General features: G+C 45.8%; 1 protein-coding gene across 12 annotated transcripts in view; it reads left to right on the top strand.

Moving 5' to 3' along the window:
* The window catches only part of MAP4 (microtubule associated protein 4), a 206,403-nt gene that overhangs the window by 175,941 nt on the left and 8,132 nt on the right, over nt 1-22,330 (top strand). For 6 of the 12 annotated variants that reach the window (XM_049642576.1, XM_049642580.1, XM_049642577.1 and 3 more), the window contains 7 exons: nt 8,813-8,919; nt 9,739-9,954; nt 13,603-13,786; nt 14,345-14,404; nt 14,521-14,813; nt 16,104-16,217; nt 18,174-18,266. In XM_049642576.1, coding sequence (XP_049498533.1) covers nt 8,813-8,919; nt 9,739-9,954; nt 13,603-13,786; nt 14,345-14,404; nt 14,521-14,813; nt 16,104-16,217; nt 18,174-18,266 — 1,067 coding nt within the window. The remainder of the gene's footprint in view (nt 1-8,812; nt 8,920-9,738; nt 9,955-13,602; nt 13,787-14,344; nt 14,405-14,520; nt 14,814-16,103; nt 16,218-18,173; nt 18,267-22,330) is intronic. The other 6 variants (XM_049642579.1, XM_049642584.1, XM_049642578.1 and 3 more) reach the window with 3 other exon arrangements.

Below are 22,330 nucleotides of genomic sequence, written 5' to 3'. Positions count from 1 at the left end.
ACTCTGGTCCACACAGACACTGGGTTGCCATGGTTTGGGCTCTGTGCCCCACTTTATGCTACCTTACATCCCTTATATCTGATCACCTCATTCACCTGGAGACTTCTCGGGAGAAGAATGTGGGTTGAGCAAACATGTCAAAGCCATCCATACATATGTGGCCGGAAATAATGGGAGAACACCTCTAGAAAATTATTTGGAACCCAAACTTCAAATGCCCCTTAAGATGTTTTAAAAAACTGCTGGCTGCCTGTAACAATGAAGTGGCCCAAAGTCAGCTTTGGGATGACTCAGTAGACAGGATGAACTGGAAAACAGAGGATTGAAAGCAGAAATCCTTGTGACAATAATAGCTTGTCTCATGTAGTAGTTGTAAGTGAAATACTGATGACATGAATGGGGAAATAGAACAGGTGAAATCAACTTGAAAACTGAATGTGGAAGGTGTGTGTGTGTGTGTGTGTGTGTGAGAGAGAGAGAGAGAGAGAGAGAGAGAAAGAGAGAAAGAGAAAGAGAAAGAGAAAGGAGTCGAACCTAGTGCTGTTATACTGAGCCTGGGTTTCCCAGCAGGTAGTAATGCAAATACTGGAAAGATCCAACAGAAGGAAGTAGTTTTGTGGAGCAGTTACAAGTTCTGTTTTGAGCATTATTTTTCAAAACTGTAGGGACATTTGGGTAGTAGTCTCTAGCAATTGGCTGGCATAGACCCCTGAGCCAAAGGTGGAGGGTCATGGTGAGAAGCACCATCTGGGAGGGAGGTAGCAGTTTCTGCTTCTGTGTACGTCAGGTGTTTTTCACTGGGTGGCAGCGATGTAGGTTGAGGTGTTGCATGCTTATGTCATAGGCAGTGGGACTTTGTGTAGATGTTTACTGAACAATCCTGGGCCTGCTGAAAAATGTGCATAGTGATCTGGGGCTAATGGCAACATATCACACATTTGGTAAGATGTTCTTTCAGCTTGCTATAGAAAAAAAGACATTCACCAACCTTGTGTGTTTTTCTTTTCTTTCTTCATATTTTTAAAACTAAGCAAATTCAGTTTTGACTCATAATACATAGAGTTTCAAACATCAAAAAGTACAAACTGCTATAAATTAGAAAATCTCCTACCAAGACAAGACCACTTGATTCACTTTTTCTTGCTTCTTTCCTCTAAGTACAGCTAAATACTCTGAAAAGAATTCAGCAGACAATTATAAAAGGAATCTGAAAGGTGGAGAGGAGAGGATGGACTGGGTAGGGAACTCAGGGCTTAAGGAAGGACAGTGTGCATTGAGACCCCTGGGTTTTCTTTCTAATCTCCCTTGTACCCAGGTCTGGGCCCTGGAGAGTGCCTGCAACCCAGAAGTGCCAACAAGCATAGATGCCTCCCCGTCCCCAAGCCTCCCCCACCAAAAAAAAAAAAAGAAGAAGAAGAAGAAGAAGAAAGAAAAGAAAGAGAAAAGAAAGGAGAAGAGAAGGGAAAAAAGAAAGAATAAAAAGCCTACTTTCTTTTGCCAAAAGACTAGGAAAGGGAAGCCATATTCCCCTACTCATATCCAGCAGCAGTAGTGGGCTCAGTCCTGCTGAGCAGTGCTCATGAGGGCCCACCTGTCACCTGTTCCACACCTGACAGCAAAATACAATCCATCCACACTGGCAGGAGAATCTGTCCCTAGTCCCCCACAGGTGACAGCACCAGTGACACCTATAGGCCTGATGTCTTCTAGCCTTCTCTTCAGGAACAGAAGGAGACCTTGGGAGGTTTCCTCCTATACACCCTTCCCTCCAGCAGCAAAAGGCCAGGTGGGTGCCTCCTGCTCCTGGTGGCACCTGCAGAGATTGAACAAGAAGTATGCCAGCACCAGGCAGCCAGAGAACAGGCCAGGAGAAACTCTCTGCATTCTGTGGGTCTGGCATCACTCAACCCTCACCTAGTGAAACCATCTGGCCCAGGGAGGTGGCTTCATCCCTTGCTGGAACTACCAGCCGGGACTGAGTGACATTCTCATGAAGCCAGAAGAACACAGCAGTCCACAGTTGCATTACAAGGGCTCTGGAGACTAAATTGTTACTGAAACTACAGCCAGAACATGCACACTAAATTTAAACAATGATTACCTGATATCATACAAAATTAGGATTGTGAAGCAGCCATTATAAAATTGCTTCAACAAGCAATAATGGATTGTCTTGAAACAATGGAAAAACTAGAAAATCTCAGCAAAGAAATAGAAGTTATCAAAAAGTAGGAGATGGAAATTATAGATAGGAAAAATACAATAATCATGTAAAAAAACATGTCTGATGGGCTCAATAGTACACTGGAAATGTCAGAGAATAGAATCCGTGAACTTGAACACAGATCAATAGAATTTAGTCCATCTGAACAAAAGAGAGAAAATAGAAAAAATTACAGCTCCTCAGAGCCTTCTATAACAATAACAAAAGATCTAACATTTGTATCACTGGAATCCCAGGAGAGGAGAAAAAAATGTGAGGCTGAACAATTATTTGAAGAAATAATGACTGAAAGCACCTCAAATTTGTCAAAAGATATAAACCTAAAGATTGGAGAAACTGAATGAACCTCCAAGAGAAAAAACCCAAAGACATCTACACCAAGACATATTATAATTAAATTCTGCCAACTGAAGACAAAGAAAAAAGATCTTGAAAACAACTGTAGAGAACTAACATATCTGTACTGGGGAATAGCAGTTCAAATGGTGTTGTGATTCTTACCGGAAACCATGAGGGCAGAAGGAAGTAGCACAACGTTTTTCAAGTGTTAAAAGAAAAGAATAGTCAACCGCAAATTGTATATCTGGCAAAACCATCCTTCAGGAAAAAAGGGAAAGTAATGACATTCTAAGAGGAAAACTAAGAGGATTTTTGCTTGCTGACATCCCTTTAGAGAGTGGCTAAAGGAAGCTTTCCAAAAAGATAAGATATCATAACAGAAGGAGGCTTGGAATTTCAGAAATGAAAAAGCAATTAGAACAATGGAATGAGTAAAAATAGGAGTAAATATAAATAGACTGTCCTCACGAAGTTTAAAAATCTTATTTGATGATCGAAGCAAAAATTGTACCATCTGATGTGGTGCTCGATGTCTGAGAAGGAAATACCTAAGAAATTACATTTAAAAAGCAGGGAGGATAAAAGATCCTAAATAGAAGTAAGTAAAATGGTACACTCAAAAACATTAAAAAATAAAAGTGGAATTTTAAAAAATGTTCAAGTAGCCCACAGGAAGGCAAAAGAAACAGAGGGAACAAATAATAAAAAACAGAGCCGCCCTCTGTGCCCTCCTCATTGACACCATGCTCCAGTTCCTGCTTGGAATTACGTGTAGCCCCCTAGTTGGAATGTATCTGGTCCAGAACCATGACATAGCAAACCTGGTTTAAAAACTTGAAGGAATTAAAAAGGACTTGGATACAAGAAGAAGCCCCCTGCTTTATGAGGCGGACTCCAGCACTGCCTTCTGGATTTGCTGATTCTGCTGTTCTGGAGGGCCTCCTTACCATCTGAGCCAAAAGCTTTCGTTTTAAATTCCGGCCTCAGAGATTTTCCTCTCTGCTCGAACCTGCGCTGCCTCTGAGCACAGATGGGGCCACAAGTTAAGAACTCTCCTTTTCCAACATCCTCACTTCTTCCCTTCCTCTTTTCCAGCCGCTTGAGATGGACTAAGACTGGAATTATGGTGCTAGATGAGTAAAGGTGACCTTTAACTAGTTCTTTGGGATTTCTACCACCTTTTTTCTAAAGAAAAGATTGATGAGTTTTGTATAGCTGATCAGATTTGAATAATGCCGATTACACTGTTTAGCAATTATAATGGATGCTTAAACATTTGGTACTAAATTATGTTGTTTCCACGTAATTAAAATTAAAGTCTAGAAGGGGGGGAAACACCCAAATACCAAAATGACAATATAAACCCTAACTGATCAGTAATTACTTTAAATGCAAATAGTCTAAATACTACAATTGAAGACAGAGATTAGAAGAGTAGATTTTTAAAAAATGACCCAAGTACACGCAGTGTACAAGAAATGCATATCAGGGATGCCTGGGTGGCTCAGTCAGTCAAGCGTCTGACTCTTGATTTTGGCTCAGGTTATGATCCCAGGGTCGTGGGATCGAGCTGGGCCTGGAGCCTGTATAAGATATTCTCTCTCTCTCTCTCTCTCTCTCTCTCTCTCTCTCTCCCTCCCTCCCTCCCTCCCTCCCTCTCTCTCCCTCTCTCTCCCTCTCTCTCCCTCCCTATCTCCCTCTGCCCCTCTCCCCACTAGCGTGTGCACTCTTTCTAAAATTAAAAAAAGAAAGAAAGAAATGTATGTCAGTCCTAAGGAAGGTAGATTGAAAGTTAAAGATGGAAAAAGATATATCATGTTAACATTAATTTTTTTAAGTGGCTATATTCTTTTCAAGCACCTATGGAACATTTGCCAAGATGGATCCTAGGCCATAAAATGAACTTCAGTACTTTATTAAAAGGTTAAAATCATACAGAATATTTTGTCTGGCTATAATGGAATCAAATTAGAAACCAATAATAGGCCACAGGAAAATCTTCAGTCATTTGGAAATTAGAGTACACATCTTAATAGTCCGTGGTTGAAGAGGAAGTTATCACAGGAAAAATTAAAAATAAAATGAGGGGGTCTGGCTGGCTTGGTCGGTGGAGCATGCAACTCTTGATCTCAAGGTTGTAAGTTTCAGCCCCATGTTGGGTGTGGAGATTACTTAAAAATCTTAGGGCTCCTGGGTGGCTCAGTCAGTTAACGTCCCACTTCGGCTCAGGTCACGATCTCATGGTTTGAGCCCCACATTGGGCTCGCTGCCATCAGCACAGAACCCGCTTCAAATCCTCTGTCCCCCACCCACTCTTCCCCTCCCCTTCTCGCACTCTCTCAAAAAATAAACATTTAGGAAAAAGTTTTTAAAAAACAAATAGAATGAACTTTGTGATGAGCACAGGGTGTTGTATGGAAATGTTTAATTGTACACCTGCAACTAATATTACTCGGTATGTTAACAAACTAGAACTAAAATAAAAACTTAAAGGGCACCTGGGTGGCTCAGCTGGTTAGACATCTGACTCTTGATTTCATCTCAGGTCATAATCTCATGGTTTGTGAGTTCTAGCCCCATGTCGGTTCCACACTGATAGTGCAGAGCCTGCTTGAGATTCTTCCTCACCCTCCGACCTCCCTGTCCCCCCCCCGCCACCACCTCCTGGCCTCTCTCTCCCTGCCCCAAATAAATAAATGTTAAATAAATAAAAATTTAAATTAAAAATAAAATGAACTGAATAAAAATGAACATAGAACATCTCAAAATCTGTAGAATGCAGCTGTAGCAGTGCTGGGAGGGATATTTATAGCCCTATGTGCTTACCTTAGAAAAAAGATCTCAAATCAATAACCTAAGTTACTACATCAAGAAACTAGAAAAGGAAGAACAAATAAGTCTGAAGCAAGCAGAAATCAGTGAAATTGTAAACAAGAAAACAACAAAGGAAATTTATTAAGCCAAAAGCTGGTTCTTAAAAAATACCAATACAATTGATAAATCTTCAACAAAATTGACAAAGATAAAAAGAAGACACAAACCACTAACCTCAGGAATAGGGGACATCACTGTGGCAATTAAAAGGATAACAAGTGAGCACTGGAAGCACCTTTATTTACACTCCCAATTCAACAGCTCAGAGGAAATTCCTTGAAAACCACAAATTACCAAAACTCAACCAAGATAAAATAGATAACCTGAATAACCATTAATAAAATTGGAGTCTTAATTAAAAAGTTGCTGAGGGATTCACTGTAGGGGTTCATCCTACATTTAAAGAATAATTAACACCAATTTTACACACTCACTTCCAGAAAATACAAGAGGAGGCGATATTTCTGATTCATTTTATGAGGTCTGTATTTATCTGATAAACAAAGACAGTATACAACAAACTGCAGACCAATATCTCTCATGAATGTAGATGCAAAATATTAACATGTCCAGCAATATATAAAATTACCTATACACAACAGCCCAGTGGAATTTATTCCAGATCTACATGGCTAGTCCTGTAATCAAAAACCAATCAAGGTTATCCATATCAACAGTCTGAAGAAGAAAATTCATATAAGTTCAGAAATGCATTCAACAAAACTCATCACCCATTTATGAAAAAACACTCATCAAAGATAAGAGGGAGAACTTTCTCAACTTGGTCAACTTCCTCACCTACAGAAAACCTACTGTAACATCATACTTAGTAGTGAAATACTGAGTGCTTTCCCTGTTAAGACTAGGAGCAGGGCAAGGATGCCTGATCTCATCACTCCTACTTAACCCAATACTGGAAGTTCTGTTTAGCACAATAAAGTAAAAGGAAATAAAAGGGCATATAGATTAGAAAGGAAGAAAGAAATCTGGCTCTCTTTGCAGATGACATGATTGTCTATATAGAAAATTCTGAGGAATCTACCAAGAAAAAAAAAACCTTCCTGGAACTAATAAGTAATTTCAGCAAAGTCACAGGATGGAGTTAACTGCATGTCCATACACTAACAGTGACACTATTTTAATAAAAGTCCTGTACATAAATGTTTGTAACTGTGGCAGGTGAATGGTTAAACTGGGGTTAGAGCTGTACCATGGAATATCTGCATATCATCAGCAGTCAAAAGGAACTAACTACTGATGCATACAACAACACCAGTTGTTGTAACATCTCAAAAGCATTATGCTGGGTGAAAGAAGCCAGACAGAAAAGGTAACATACTGTATGATCCATTTACGTAATAGTCTTGAAATAATATTATAGGGATGGAGAGCAGATTAGTGGTTGCCAGAGATTTAGGGATTAGGAAAGGAAGGGAGGTGGGGTGGCTATAAAAGGGTAACAGGAGGGAGCCTGTGTTAATGGAACATTGATCTGTCCTGATTGCTAGTAGTGGTTACATAAAGCTCCACGTGCAAAAATTGCATGGCACCGCATATGTGCGCACGTGCACACGCACACACTCTCACACAAATGAGTGCTGCATGTAGAACTGGAAACGTCTGAGCAAGCTCTGTGGGTTGTACCAATATCAGTTTCCTGGTTTTGATAGAGTACTGTGCTAATGCAGGGTGTCAGCGCTGGGCGAAGCTGGAGGAAGTATACACAGGCCCTCCCTGTACATTTCTTTGCAACTTTTAATCAATATAATTACTTCAAAATGATGTTTTAAAATGTTTAAAATAAAGCCTCCTGCCCTCTTAATTCTGTGCCCCATTCCCCCTTCCCCAAATTAAGGCGTTTTTAGAATGCGTGCACAAGTGTATTTGCATTAGAAATCTATTTTGCCCCCATCCTTTCTCTAGACAGATGGTTTCATGTTGCCTTCCTATTCTGCACCTTCCTTTTTTCTTCACTTAATAGAGATGATTCCGTATCGGTCATGCTTTATGTTTTCAGATGCTGAGATTATCTGATGCTTTGCCGTGATGCTTTGACCACTTTTCTATTAACAGACTTTGGCTGTTTCCATTTTGTGCTGTTAGGAACAATGCTCTGATGAAAGGCCTTATACATTTGCCGTTTTGCTGCTGTGTGAATATATCTCTAAGATAAATTTCTGGAAATTGAATTTCTGGATTAGAATTTACACTACAGTTTTCAGAGACACTGGTAGGTTGCCCTGCATAGGAACAGTACCATTCCACACGTTCACCAGCCCCAAGTATCATATTATCCCCATTGCCTGTTTTCACATTTTAGGACTTTTGACAATATGTTAGGTTAAAAATGGCATCTCAGTGTGGTTTTAATTTTCATTTCTCTGAAAAATTGGGCATCTTTTATTTTCAATTTGTAATTCAGTTTGTATTTCTTTTTCTGTAAACTGTGTTCATATCCTTTGGGCCATTTTTCCAGTGGGTTATTGGCTTTTGTAGAAGTTAGCGATTTTTAGGAGTATTTTATATATAATAAGCTCATTGTCTTTGATGTGAGGTTCAAAATTTTTTTCCTGTTTATCATTTGCCTTTTGGCTTTTCTTCTTTTCTTTCTTTCTTTTTTGTGGTCATTGAAGTTTTTGAAACTTCTTCCTTAGGCTGATCTTCTTTGGCTTCTGGATTTTGTGCCAGTTAGAAAGGTCTTTCCCACACCCGGGTTATAAATTTCATGGTATTTTAATGCTTTCAGGTGTAGCCCTATTGAAATCTGAAATTACGTCCCCACAGTGGTGCTGCTGGGCATATAGCCTTAGGTGGTAGACTATTTCTGGCCTTGGGTCTGATTTCATGGGTCTCCTCGGCCTTATTGGAAATCTGGGTCACTGCTAGAACCAGATCAAGTTAATCTCACATCCTCCATAAAGTGGTGCTTTACAGGGAAAGGAAATAAGGGGAGGACATTGGGTGATCTTCTGGCTCTTATCCCATCTTTCAGCAACCTTTATTCCAAGAGATAAACTCTAGTAGAAGAGGGTTTTGTCCCCTGTGTGCTCCGGGAGTTAGTGGTTGGGTGACAGAGCCCCTTTGCTGGTCTCCAGGGAAGGGAAACCAAACTTCAAGGGCCATTTCCTTCCATTGGTCATCTGTGCAAATCCCACTTAGGTTGCCTCTCCACAGGGACAGGCTGCCTGAATCTGTGGAATCTGAAACGGTCCTGACACAATGAGAGGAACTCGGGAGTCTTATCCACATTTCAGAGCACAGCCCTGTGGATTTTGTTCAGATTGAAGTGCTAGTCAGTGTCTGTCTCCACTAAGACTTGCATTTTCAAAATGGGTATGAAAAACATTTGCTTAGCATAACTGTTCCCCCTCTTAGGAATAAGTAAGCCTGAAGAAGGACGGCCTGCTGGGAGTGTGACCGGAAATGACATCACCGCCCCTCCAAACAAGGAGCTCCCACCAAGCCCAGAGAAGAAAACAAAGGTAGGTGCCGGAATGCTGGGTTCTCTTCTACCAATATCATTTTTTAAAACCATACCTTCTGCTACTGTTGCTTGGATTGTGAATGGAATTTCTTTTTTCTGAGCTATTGTAGGTCCTTCCCCAGTTTTGGACCTTCTTAGAAAATATTTTATTTTCCTATTTTACCATAGTAGCCTAACTCAACCCTTAAAATCTCTTCCCTTGACCCCATTATCTTGAATATGTGTAGAAATATTCTGTAGAGGGTGTTTCTGCTTCCCTTAACAACAACAATAAAGGGATTTGCAAAACTATTTGGAAATAAATTCTGCAATCTGCATTCATGAAAAGGGAAAACAGATTTTTAAGGTGGATCAAGGCTTCAGACACTTACTGGTACTTACTGCAGAGTAGAAATGCCACACTTCAGTGTGGTCCTAAAACGATGCTGATGTTGCCTCATCAAGGTACAAATAGTAACAGCTGAATCACCTGCTGGTGGCTTTTCTTCCTAAAACTATTATAGCAGCCACCAAAAGCTACTTACTTGTTTAAAGCTGTCACTGAATTTAAGTCTTCAGGTGCCAAACTGCTAGAATTTGTGAGACAGTAAGAATGAATTCCCAGTTTTCTTTCTCTCATGGTTTCTTTCCACTATTTACCAAGCTCAGAAGAACGGAATGCTGCTTTTCAGTTGCATAGATCCTCATTGCTTATAATTTTACTTTGAATTGTGCAATTTATACTTTTTTTTTAATTTGTTTTTATTTTTGTTTGTGTGTTTGATGTTGACCTTTAAAAAAAACAAAACAAAACCACCACCAACAAATCAACTTAAAGCCTTTGGCCACCACTCAACCTGCAAAGACTTCAACATCGAAAGCCAAAACTCAGCCCACTCCTCTCCCCAAGCAGCCGGCTCCCGCCACCTTTGGTGGGTCGAATAAAAAACCCATGAGCCTCGCTGCGGGCTTAGTGCCGGCTGCCCCGCCCAAACGCCCTGCCGCCACCACTGCCAGGCCTTCCACCTTACCTTCAAAAGACGCAAAACCTAAGGTAAGTGGCCACCTAAGCACTCTGCCAGGGAAAAGTTCTCCCCTCCGAGTGTCCGATCGGCTCTCATTGCTCCCAGACAGCGGAATCAAGCTGCTGGAATTGGGGGAAGTGGGGAAAGGCGACTTGAAAATCATTTGGGGCCCAGGATGCAGCCATAACATCTGAAGGCCTTTCAGACCTTGTACCTTTCCCTGCCCCTGCCTGGAGGCAATACTGCATCTGCTTGGGTTTCTCTTCCTTTCTCCCAGCCCCTCCTGCTCTTCACGGTTTGAACACTTGTTAGCCAGTTTGCCCCACTCCACACCCCGTTAGATTAACCCCTTTTTAGTAGAATTCTCCCATCAAATTCCCAAAATTTGGTTTCTTGTCTTTCTCTTTAATCCTCCTACAGAAGTGATTTTTACCCATTATTTTTTTGGATAAAGCTCTTCTGACTGATCTCTGTAGGTTCCAACATCATGTGACAACTTCCTTTGCTTTTGACATTGGGCCCCCTCTCTCCCTCTGCAGTTTTCCAGTTTTTCAGGTCACCCACATTATTGCCTAGGAATCAGTCAATTTGGGCAGCAGTGGCTTCACAGGATTGTCCTAGAAGGGCAGATGGCGTCTGTGGCTTTCTTCCTTAACATTTTGTTTTATTTGAGAAGGGCCTTTAGGTCAGCTTGGTGTTATTCTTTAAATTCATGGTGGGAAATAGTTTCCCATGTTAAAATGGTAGTGTATCAATCTGATCTTGTAAAGAAAATTGGTGGAACCTAGGAATTGTAGAATAGGCTGGAACCTTGGCCAAGAAATTGCTATGGCCAAGAATTTCTATGAGAAATCCTGTCATAGATTAAGAATGATAAAATCTCATGAAGCTTTCTGACCCTGATTTACCCAGTTGACTGCTTTTCTTAACTGTTAGAAGACAATTTATTTGCATAAAAGGGCAGAGGGAAAGGCACCTGGGTGGCTCAGTTGGTTAAATGTCTGACTTCGGCTCAGGTCATGATCTCCCGGTTCATGAGTGAGTTCAAGCCCCACATCAGGCTCACTGCTGTCAGTGCAGAGCCTGCTTCAGATACTCTGGTCCCCCTCTCTCTGCCCCTCCCCCACTGTGCTCTCTCAAAAATAAACATTAGGGGCGCCTGGGTGGCTTAGTCGGTTAAGCGTCCGGTTCTTGATTTTGGCTCAGATCATGATCTCACGGTTTATGGGTTTGAGCCTGGCATCGGGCTTTGCACTGACAGTGGGGGAGCCTGCTTGGGATTCTCTCTCCCTCTCTCTGCCCCTCCCATGCTTGCACTCTCTCGCAAAATAAATTTTTAAAGTTGAAAAAATAAATAAAAAATAAAATAAACATTAAAAAGAGAGAGAGCGAGTAGAGGGAAAGTGACTAGAGCTATGGTACAACAAATCCTGGGGCTGACAGGACAGTGGCAGGGGCGCAGTGTATAGTGAACTTTTACTCTGCAGTAATAATAAAAACGAAGTGCAGTGTACTGGTTTCTTTATGTCTGTTAATTCCTTCACTCCTCTCTCTCAGCAACCCATGATGTGGATATTCATATTCTCATTTCATGGCTCAATGAAAAAACCTTCCTAAGGTCCAGTGCCAGTAAGTCACAGAGCTAGTATTTGAACTTGGGTCTGACTCCAACACTGATACTTGGGCCTCCGTCAGCACTGTTCTTTCTTGTCCATGCAGCTTTTATTTTTATTTTTTATTTATTGATTTATTTTTAAAGTTTGCTTATTTTGAGAGAGAGAGAGAAAGAGAGAGAGGGTGCAAGCAGTGGAGGGGCAGAGAGAGAGAGAGAGAGAGAGAGAGAGTATCTCAAGCTGGCTCCACACTGTCAGCACAGAGCCTGACGTGGGGCTCGATCTCACCAACTGTGAAATCATGACCTGAGTTGAAACCAAGGGTTGGTTGCTGAACTAACTGAGCCACCCAGGTGCCGCTCATGGCCATGCAGCTTTTTGAGACACAGCTGATCTGAAAAGGTGATCTGCATTACAATTACAAACTTGTTTTTTAGACAAGAAACAGATAAAAACATTTGGAGAGATTGATAGAAATGAAGCCTTAAGAAATTTATTTTTATCTTTATTTTGGTAGAAAGATTGTAGAAGCAGACAAAGGAGGAAAAACTTACTCAGAAAAAATAAGCAGATCTAGGATTCTGGTAGAGAAGAAAATATGAATTGAGAAACAGCAGAGTAAGGGCAGTTACCAAAGCAGGCTGGTTCTGTAGCTTGCTGAAACCAAGAGACTGGCAGCTAAAGAGTGTCACATTTTTAAGAGCCTTCTATCCTTAATAACTTTTTTTTCCAACTTATTTTATCACCATTACTTCCACTAGCAAAAGAAGACCCTACTAGATTATTCTGAATCACAGTCAGAATACTGAGAATTTGAAGGAGACCTCAGAGTATCTGGTTTAGTACTCAGACTTTTGAGCAGACAGGAGGGAGCCCCTCTGCACAAAATCCTACGATGTATTCCGAACAGAGCTGGTCGCTGAACAGTTCCTCTTATTCCAGTCTGAGGGTTCTTCGTACCATACTTCAGGGACTTCATTTGTAGAAGTGTCCATTACCCTGCATTTTCAGTTAGACTTTAACTGGATGCCAGCCCTTAATTTCTGAGCTCCTCCTAAGCTGATTTTCCATTTAAGCAGTGTCCTGCTGGTCTCTGCCAACACACTGCCCTGTGTGGCCATTTCTCTTGGAGCAAAAGAGCTGGATCCACTGTGTCTGTGTTTTGGCTTCCTCTCTTGAGGAAGGCTTATCAAAAGAGTGTGTCCTTCTCCTATTCCTGTAGAAACCAGGCTAAATTGATCCCTTCCCTTCCTTACTAGTAAGGCCATACCCCGCCTTCACGGAAGAGGAACGACCGGGGCCCAGATGCCAAGCACCTACACTTGAGAGAATTTTCCCTTTTGCTGTCAGATTTTCCCTTTTGATGTCACAGCTGACATCGGTGCTTCTCATTCTCTCTGGTCGTCAGGCCTGCACCCTCCACCTGCCCCCTTCTCGTCGTCTCTGTGCTCTGGTCCCCACAGATCCTCTGGTCCTGACCTCCTTTATCCAGATGAGGAAATAAAGCCCATAGAGGTTCTGTGATTTTCCGAGAAACACACTGTGAGTTGGGGGCCTGACTGGGGTTGGAGCTCAGGCTTCGGATCTAACTGGTTAGGCCAGTGTTCTTTCCATCTGCAGCCCTATTCTGCTCAGCACTCACTGGGTGTATCTTAGCCAAAAGAATGACTGAATTTGCTTAAACATAATTTTTAATTTTTTTGTGGTGTTTATGTATATTTGTCTTTCATCAGGTCGTTAAATACTGATGTATTTAATGTATTAAATACATTCGATCCTGCGGCAAACTTCGTTTGTGATGTGGTATACTTGACTGGTTTGTTCATTCTCACCGGTTCAGGTTGGATTGAGATAGTTAGACTCCCCCATCTCCTGACTCCAGCTGGCCCAGCACCCTACGTGGCCAGCTTCTCACTTTGTCTGAAGGACTTAGATGTCAGCAGTATAAATTTTCCTACCAAGAAGTACCAAATCCATAGTACCCCTGTTTTCTGCTGTCCTTTAACATGACTTCCTGGGGCTCTTGCTGACCTGCTGCTCTTATTCCCACTTCCCTGTTACCAGCCTGTTGCAGAGGCGAAGATTCCTGAGAAGCGGGCCTCCCCATCCAAGCCGGCCTCTGCCCCAGCGCTCAGGCCTGGCGCCAAGAGCACCCAGACTGTTCCAAAAGCCACAGCAGCTGCCACTCCTGCCTCAGCTGGGCCAAGCAGCAGGAGCCCCCCCACACCTGTGCCCAAGAGGCCCACCAGTGAGTACTGTCACCCTTCCTTCCCATGGGAACCAGCGGGGAGACAGGAGAGATCTGTGTGTCTCTGTGCACCAGACCTTAACAGGGAACACTGATCTTCACGTGCAGTTAGCAAGTATGTCTGTTCAGAAAACTCTTGAGTGAAAGGGATTCTCATGAATTCCCAGGTAGGATTACTATTCCCTTCTTAGTAACTTCACATTACTCAGCACACTGTGGTCATGGGCTTACATGATAGGAAGTCAGTTGTTCGGTTCCGCAGGCCTGTACTGGTAACCCACTTCCAAGGCCATGTGGAAGGCACTGTTAAGATTGTAGAAAAGAGTAAGGATACAGTGCGTGGCCTTTTGTGCTCCATAAGGGCCCAGTCTTTACCTGGCTGTCTAATTTACTCTTAATCTATTCCAGAGACGAGCACAGCCCATGGCCCAAAGGGGACATTTGGTAATTGTTGAATGAATGAATGAATGAATGAATGAATGAATCTCAGTATCGGATGAGCCATTCACTAGGTCACTTTGTTAAACATTAAATAGTAAAAAGTGTATGTTTGTGCAGCCATCAAGACTGAGGGAAAGCCTGCAGACATGAAGAAGACAGCCACGAAGTCTGCACCAGGTGACACCCGTCCCCCACCTCCTGGGACCCTAATCTAAACCCCTACCTCTTTGCAGCTTCCAGGCTCCCTTCTGCTCTCTCCCGCTGATCCCCTGTCATCTCTTACTTCTTTGCAGCTGACCTGAGTCGCCCCAAGAGCACCTCCACCACTTCAGTGAAGAAGAACACCACTGTCCCCGGGGCAGCCCCCGCAGCAGGGGTGGCCCCCGGCCGAGCCAAGCCCACACCCACCCCTCCTCGGCCCTCTGGGACTCCTTCCTCGGACAAGAAGCCCACGTCAGCCAAGCCCGGCTCCTCTGCACCGAAGCCGAGCCGCTTGTCTACCAACGCTTCCACCCCTGATCTGAAGAACGTCCGCTCCAAGGTTGGCTCCACGGAAAACATCAAGCATCAGCCTGGAGGAGGCCGGGTGAGTCCAGGAGCTCGTGGTCCTTGGCATGCTAGCCCTTGCTTCCCTCCCTGCCACGCCACACCCCTGGGCCCACCGAAGCAGAAGGGTTGTCATGACGTCGGATTCAATGTCACAGACTTGCAGCCTGGGCTCCACGTCCATCCGGCAGCAGACTGTCTCCTCCCATCTCTATCAGGGGGGCTTCTGGTGTGTATTTTGGGCTTTAGGCGTACATTTTGGTTTGGAGGCAAAAGGGTTCTTGTACTTAACAAAACAAACAGGGAAGCCCTGGCCTGTGAGACCTGCTGGCTGTGCTCCCCACCCCTGTGCTGTGAGCATCAGGACCTGACCCGCAGGAGGGGGAACCTGGGCTTGGGAGAGGCATGTCTGCCTGAAAGAAGATAGGGTGCCCCCTTGTGGCCGGGGTGACTGCCCGCTGCAGGGAAGAAGGGCTGTCAGAAGGGCTGTGGTGGGGAGTGCTGTTGAGGGCCAGGTGCTTCACTCTTAAGGATTTTCTGTTTACATCCACCGCAGAATTGTCAGCTGTTAGCAGGGATGGGACCTGGTGTAGCAAACGGTGGTGGCGAAAGTCCCAGTTTGGGTCCATGGAGCAGTAACCTCATTTCCTATGTGATTCTCTAGCACTTAAGACACCACACCTCCCATTCAGGGTAGGATCCTTAAATTGCTTCAACCCCAGAGCCTTTAAAACATTGAACAGGGCCCAGAATCCTGGTACTGTTGGAAGACACTGATGGCAAACTGGGATTAGTCTGGAATAAGGGCCTAAGAGTTGCTTTTGCTAAGAGGCTGTGGCTCTGGTGTACCCAGATGGTGTGACCATCCCCCCCCCTTCCTGTGCTCTTCTTACGCTTTCGTTGGGCAAAAATTGCAGGAGGTCTTGGTGAGGAGTTGAGTGACTTGGCCTGGTGAGTGGTGTGACACTTCCCGTCATCAATAGTGGCTCCTGTGACTACAGCAGCTTGCTTGGGGCGAGGACATTTGAGTGGGGGAGCATTGTGACTGGAAAACACACTCTCAGAAGAGAATCCCTAACTTAGCCCTCCTTCCCTCCTTCTCTCCGCGAATGGTGTCTCGATCTTGTCCTCGTGTCTCCAGACTATAGTCTGCAGCTCCTCCTTCTGGCTGGTTTGTCCCGGGAAACGGTTTGTTCCTAGGAGCAAGGGTGACCTGCTTCTGCGTGGTGGCCTGGCCTGGATTCGAGTCCCCTACAGCTTTCTTCCCTTCTTGGCATTTGGGCTCTTACCCTCTTGGTTTGAAATTTGCCCTCCCTTTATCTCCATCCAGGCCAAAATAGAGAAAAAAACAGAGGCAGCTGCTACAGCTCGAAAGCCTGAACCTAATGCAGTCACTAAAACAGCCGGTCCAATTGCGAGTGCGCAGAAACCACCTGCTGGGAAAGTGAGTTTTATTTAGACTTTTACCTCTTGAAGGTGAAAGATGATAAACTGTTTCTTCCAGCCTGAGTCACTTTCCCTTCTATCGCACTTTTTTCCTATCCTTAACCAGTTTCTACTTCGCCCCCGCATTCCCTCCTCTCTGTTTGATGACTCAGCCATCAGAAAAAAGTTTTGTATTAACCCTGACAGTTAACAGATTTGGGAGCCCATTACCCTTTGGGGAATATTTATTCAGCTGGACAAAATGGATCCAAAAATTTTCAGCCACTTCCTTCACACTGACCTTGATGTGAAACCCACCCATTTTGTGTGCAAACACACACACAGCACCCATGTTCTTCCTCAGTAAAACATGGGATTGGTTACTCTGCGGCGCCTGGAACCCTGGAGCCCTGGTGCTTGTAATTGAACTAGAAGGCCCCTTTCGTAACCTGCTGGGTATGGAGATAGCTTTATTTGCCCTGGTTCCCCATGTCACCTCCTCACTGAAAGTTTAGGTGCTCGTTCCCACTGGAAGCCCGCTCAGCCTAGGGATTGCATACCACCGGCAGGGCACAGGTAAACAGAAACTCTAGGTTCTTTCCTCTTACCTCCACACCCTGGAAGCAGGCCCCTCCTGCTTGCTGTGAGAACCTTCTTTTAGCTGTGGCAGGTAGGTCATCTGTCCATCCAGGGACTGCCAGAGAAGCCTTAACCTCCAGCCCTTAGGGACCAGGATGGACAGTCTCAGTGCAAGGAATTTGTACCCTCGGTGAGGCTTCTGGGTAACTCCTAGAGGCCCTGGAGGTCTCTGGTTCAGAGCAGGGTTTCACTGGGTAGTGGTTTGCTGACCAGTTATTCATCACTGACATTACAAAGAAGGCACGAATCAGTGAGGTATTTGGGCTGGAATCTCTCGGGGTGGATTTCTCTGTTCAGTGGAAAACTCTTCAGCTTGGGGCCTGCTTCATTTGTGAAGGGCTCTGAAGCAAAGGAAGGAAGGAAAAGCTGGCAACTGTTTCTCCTTGGGAAGGCTCAGAAAGAATTCTTTGTTCCAGCCCTTAGAGCCTGGGCCTTTGTGTGGCCGCATTCCAGGGAGAGCCATTCATAAACACGACAGTGTGCCTGTGCATCATTGCAGCCTTGCTTGGAGCCGGTTCTCTCTGCGCATGTAACTCACAGGGCACAGGACTGGGCATCTGGAGGATGGAAGAGGTGTTTTACTGTCGAGTTGAAAAAAAAGTCTAGACCAGAATCTCACTCTGGTCCTGTGCTTTCTCGAGCCCCCAGACGCAGGGGCTGCTACTTGTGGAGTGTGGAGCTGCTGAGGCTGTGGCCCGCGCTCCCCCTGGTGTCCGGATTCTGCATGGTGGCTCCAGCGGCCTCTGGCCCATCTGCATTTATAACTGAGCTATGCTGTCCCTTCCTTCCTGTAGCATCAGATCTGTGCCCTGTGAGCCAGCTGCCCAGCACTTCTCTGAGCAGCCGTTGCCTCCCCGAGTGGGTCTGTTTGCTGCAGTTCCCAGCCTCAGATTTAAGGGAAGTGCCGAGCTTTGGCGAAGACCAGTCCGGATAAGCAGGATCCTTGCAGAGAGCAGTCCCAGGACACTGTGTCTCAGCTCTCAGGGAGAGCAGGCGGGAGCGGGGCCATGCCTGAGTGCGCATCCGGGGCCTGCAGCTGGCTGGGCCTTGTGCACCACGGCCCAGCCCCAAGGAGCAGTGATGAGGACCGTGGAGCCCTTTTGCGACATGTGCTTCTGTGCTCGTGTTGTTCATTCATGTCTTCGCTCCCTGTCCTGCCACTTCAGATTCCTTCCCCTGTGCTTTTCCACAGCTGCTCTCCTGCAGGCGGGGGCGGAATTGTAACGGCACCCTGTGTCAGTCATTGTGATCACGTGTGGACTCACTGCCTGCCCTGTGTCGGTTCTAACCAGCCCTCTCCCTTTGTGTTGTTTTTTTCTGTTCTCTAACACTCCAGGTCCAGATAGTCTCCAAAAAAGTGAGCTACAGCCATATTCAGTCCAAGTGTGGTTCCAAGGACAATATTAAGCATGTCCCTGGAGGTGGTAATGTAAGTATGAGCTCTGGACAGCTGGTGTCTGAGCCGTAGCCCCGTGGGGCACCGGGGAGAGGGCCGCTTGCGCTCCCAGGACCACAGCAGCCTGGCTCGGGGCTTTCTTCCAGACACAGGCCAGCAAAGTGAGAGGAGGCTCAGTGCTCCTGTGTGTTAGGACCAGCTGTTTCTGGGGAACCCCTGACCAACACCCTGGTGATGCCCATTTGGCATCTTTTCTCATCTTCTCTTTCCCTTCTGCTCTCTTTCACCCACTTTCCCCTGTTCTGAGTCCTTCTTCCTCTTACTCCCTCAGCCCCTCCTTTTCTTTTTGTCCCCTTCCTCCTTCCGTCCAGACCACCTTTTATCACGCTGCCCTTCTGTGCCAGCCCTACGCTGTGTGTTGGGGGCACAGTGACTCCAGCTAACAGGCCCTGGTCTAATGTTAGAGAACACCCTGTTCACCTTCCACGTGTCCTCGTGACAGTGCTCAGGCAGGCGGGACCCCAGCGTGCACCAGAGGTGTGTTATGGAGAGGCCACATGCAGCCTCTGCCTTCGTGGCTTCTCCCCTGCTTCTCTCCCCACCCCACAGTCAGGGAGCTCATCCTGCTTTGTCTCTCTAGGCTTCGTTCAGTTCCTTCTCCTTACTGTCTTGGACTGGACTGAGTTCTGCTCTGCTCACCCTTTTCATTTTCGGCCTTTGTCCCTCCTGTCCCCTCAGTGGCCATGCCATCCTGCCTGTGGCTTACAAACACTCCCCAGCCCGGTGGTCGTATTGTGAGGAATCAGCCTCAGGGCAGCCCTGTCTTGCCCCACACAAGGCCCCTTCTTGCACCTCCTTCCCAGTCACTTCCCACCAGTGGCTCTTCTAATGTGGGTAGAAAGCGCACTCTTGACGTGGAGGTGGGGTGTACTCAGCCGGCCTGGTAGCTGGCCAGACGTTAGCCAGCCTGGTGTGCGATGAGCTGAAGTGGGTGAAGTGTTTAAAGACAGTATCTAGTTAAGGTGATAAAGATCCAGCTTAGGAGGGCCCCAGGTAGGCACCAGCCTCAGCTTTTCCTTTCAGGCTTTTGACCTAGGTGAGAACAGGAGGTGAGCAGAGATTATGAAGGAACTGGTCATTGTGTGTGTGACACAGAAATACATTTGTGTATAGTGTGCAGTTGTATGTACAAGGTAGGAAAATAGACATGTATTTTTTTTTTCAAAGTTTGTTTTGAGAGAATGCGGGAGAGAGCACACATGCACAAGTGGGGGAGGGGCAGAAAGAGAGGGAGAAAGAGAATCCCAAGCAGGCTTCGCACTGTCTGCACCGAGCCCAACTCAGGGCTCGATCTCCCGAACCATGAGATCTCGACCTGAGCCCAAACCAAGAGTTGGACGCCTAACAGACTGAGCCCCTGGGCGCCCCAAAATAGACATCATTTATCTATCACTTACTGTGGTCTTGGCACATTGCCTACATGTGACTTCCAAGATTTTTTTTTAAGCATTGTATTGTAGGAGGCTTCCTTAAGCAGCCTCTCATTCGGAAACCTGCCTGTGAGCAGTGTTTCCAGGTGGGGAGATGAAGATAGACGGCCTTGACTGAGGGGCCATACTTGCTTCCCTCAGCCCCTCCATAAAGCCACCACAGATAGACACGCAGCTGAGAAAGAGTGGGCCCGCTGGCACAGGTAGAACAGTGTCACACGTCACCCTCAGACCCCATCCCCTCCTGTATAGAAATTCTGAAGTTAGCACCCAGATGAGAGGCTGGAGCTGGGTCCCAGTTAGTGCTGCGCGGCGCCCCCGTGTACATACAAATGTCCCCTTTTTTGAGAGCCAGGAGGACATCAGGGCAGGGCACGTAGCAGATTTCCCCCCAGTTTAAAATTTTGTGACTGTTTTTCTTCCATTCCACCCCCGTGAGGGGGGATATGTGCGCGTCGTGGGTTCTGAGGCCTGGGGGCACTGCCATCTCAACAGCCCATACTGCTGTCCACAGCAGCCCGCGGGTCCTCACAGGCCAGTGGGGCAGATTGCGGAAACGGCTGCAGCGAGGTTGAGGTACCGTGCTTGCCGGGGTTGGTGTGTGGGAAGAGGACCACGGAGACAGGCATGGCTTCTGCTAGCTGCCGGGCTTTGCCGGGGAGAGGACCTTTGAGAAACACGTCATAGGCCAGAGAAGCAGCATGTGGCTCCCTAAAGCTTTGAGTGGAGGCGAGTGGCCAGGGGAGGGAAGGAGGGGAGGATTGTTTGGCAGTTACTATGGATTCTCTACATACCAGCCCAAGGAGGCAGAGTGACATCTCAGAGGTGGTGGGTTAAGTGAGGGGGACACAGTTCAGCTTTTTAAAACGTTTAATCATAGGCATTTTTCAAATACATGCAAAAGTAGAAAAGAATCCTACAATGTACCCAGCTTCATTTATTATCCTTGTGGCCGATCATTTGTTTGTTTTTAATTTTATTTATTTATTCTGAGTGATTTCTACACCCAACTCACAACCCTGAGATCAAGAGTCACAGGCTCCACTGACTGAGCCAGCCAGGCGCCCCTCCTGGTAGCCAATCTTATCTTCTGTGTGTTCCCACCCTGATTATTTTGAAGCCAGTCCTAGATACATCATTCATCTGTAAATATTCCATTCATAATTTTAAGATAACTCTTTAATGTACGTGTGTAAAACCCCTACTGACACTCAGGATACAAGTAGGGACCATAAATTGTGGTTGGTTGATGCGTCTCTTGTTTCTTATAACCTTAGGTTTCTTTTACTCTACAGGCACCCTTCAGTTTTTGTTTGTAGCAGCATTTTATAAATGAGTAAACTAAGTGGTTTGTCCTAGAATCTGGCTTCTGCTGATCATATCCCCATGTTTTGATTTAATATACTCCTTTGTCCCTCCATATCTTTAAATTGATTCAGGTTTGATTTTTTTTTTCTCCCCCAGCTCTTTGCGAGACTTTTATAGGTAGTGGTGGTGTTTCTGTCAGGAGGCATATTGTGTTTCACTGTCTGGTCCCCCCACCCGCCCCCACTCTCTGATGGCCAGTACCTAGACCCACGCGTTGAGTAGGGGTATACTATCGTGAGGCTCGAGTTCTCCCATTCCTTCTTCGTTTATTGGCTGGGATACGTCCGCAAAGCAGAATTTCCCCTGATCAACTATTCTTTACCTGAGAACCAGGCAGGAGATAGAGAAGCAGTGGCTTTGGTCGCAGAACAGTCTCAGGAAATGTGCAGGCCCCAGGCCTTGGAGGGTGACCCCTGGAACCCCTCCCAGGTGTCTCAAGGGTGGCACAAGATGAACCTGCCACCATTGCTGCAGGACACGTGTTGTCTTGGTCTCAGTAGCTGGCAGATGTTTGCTTGGGAAAAGTACTTCCCTGTTTCCCTGTTGGGAGAATTGTGGCCTTGTTGGAAATGTGAGGCAAAGTGGAGGCTGTTGTGTTGAGATGATAATTGTACTTCGTAAATGATTACTGAACGTGGAAGCAGTCAGTGTCCTGCTGAATCTGATGTCCCTCCGAAGGGTGGAGTGAAGAAGAGGTAGAGTGAAGCCAGAGCCTTTGAAGAAGGTGACCTTTGAAGAGCTTTGAAGGATGGGGAGGAGAATGCAGTGGGCTTGCTTGGCTAGGGAATAGTATGAGCAGAGTTCTGGAAACAGTGAGGATGGCTCAGGCAAGCTGATGATTATGGGAAGTTACTCTGTGCCAGGCCTTGGGCTGCGAGTGGACGTAGAACGATGCAGTAGACATCACATGTATCCTCTTGCAATAGGGTGGAAACCGTATTTCCTGACACTGGAGAAAGGAAGACGGGGTCCTAGAAGGTAGCCATTGAACGGCACTGTGATGAAACCCCACCAGAAGGGCATGACACCTGCCGGCAGGGCCCCGTGGGCCACCGCATGAAGGACTTGATTGTGGCGGAAAGCCAGGCTCTTCCACAGAACCAAGGAGCGGCTGGGCCACTCACGGGAACTGTGGTGTTTTCATCCCAGAACCCAGTGCCCCTCTATAGATGACGTCCTTTCCTAATTTAAACACATGCCATCAGTCGTGGCAGCAAGATGTTTTTCCAGGGCTCCTGC

Source organism: Panthera uncia, chromosome A2 (assembly GCF_023721935.1).
Source record: "Panthera uncia isolate 11264 chromosome A2, Puncia_PCG_1.0, whole genome shotgun sequence".
Classification (NCBI taxonomy): domain Eukaryota; kingdom Metazoa; phylum Chordata; class Mammalia; order Carnivora; family Felidae; genus Panthera; species Panthera uncia.
This window is presented reverse-complemented; position numbering and strand designations above follow the sequence as displayed.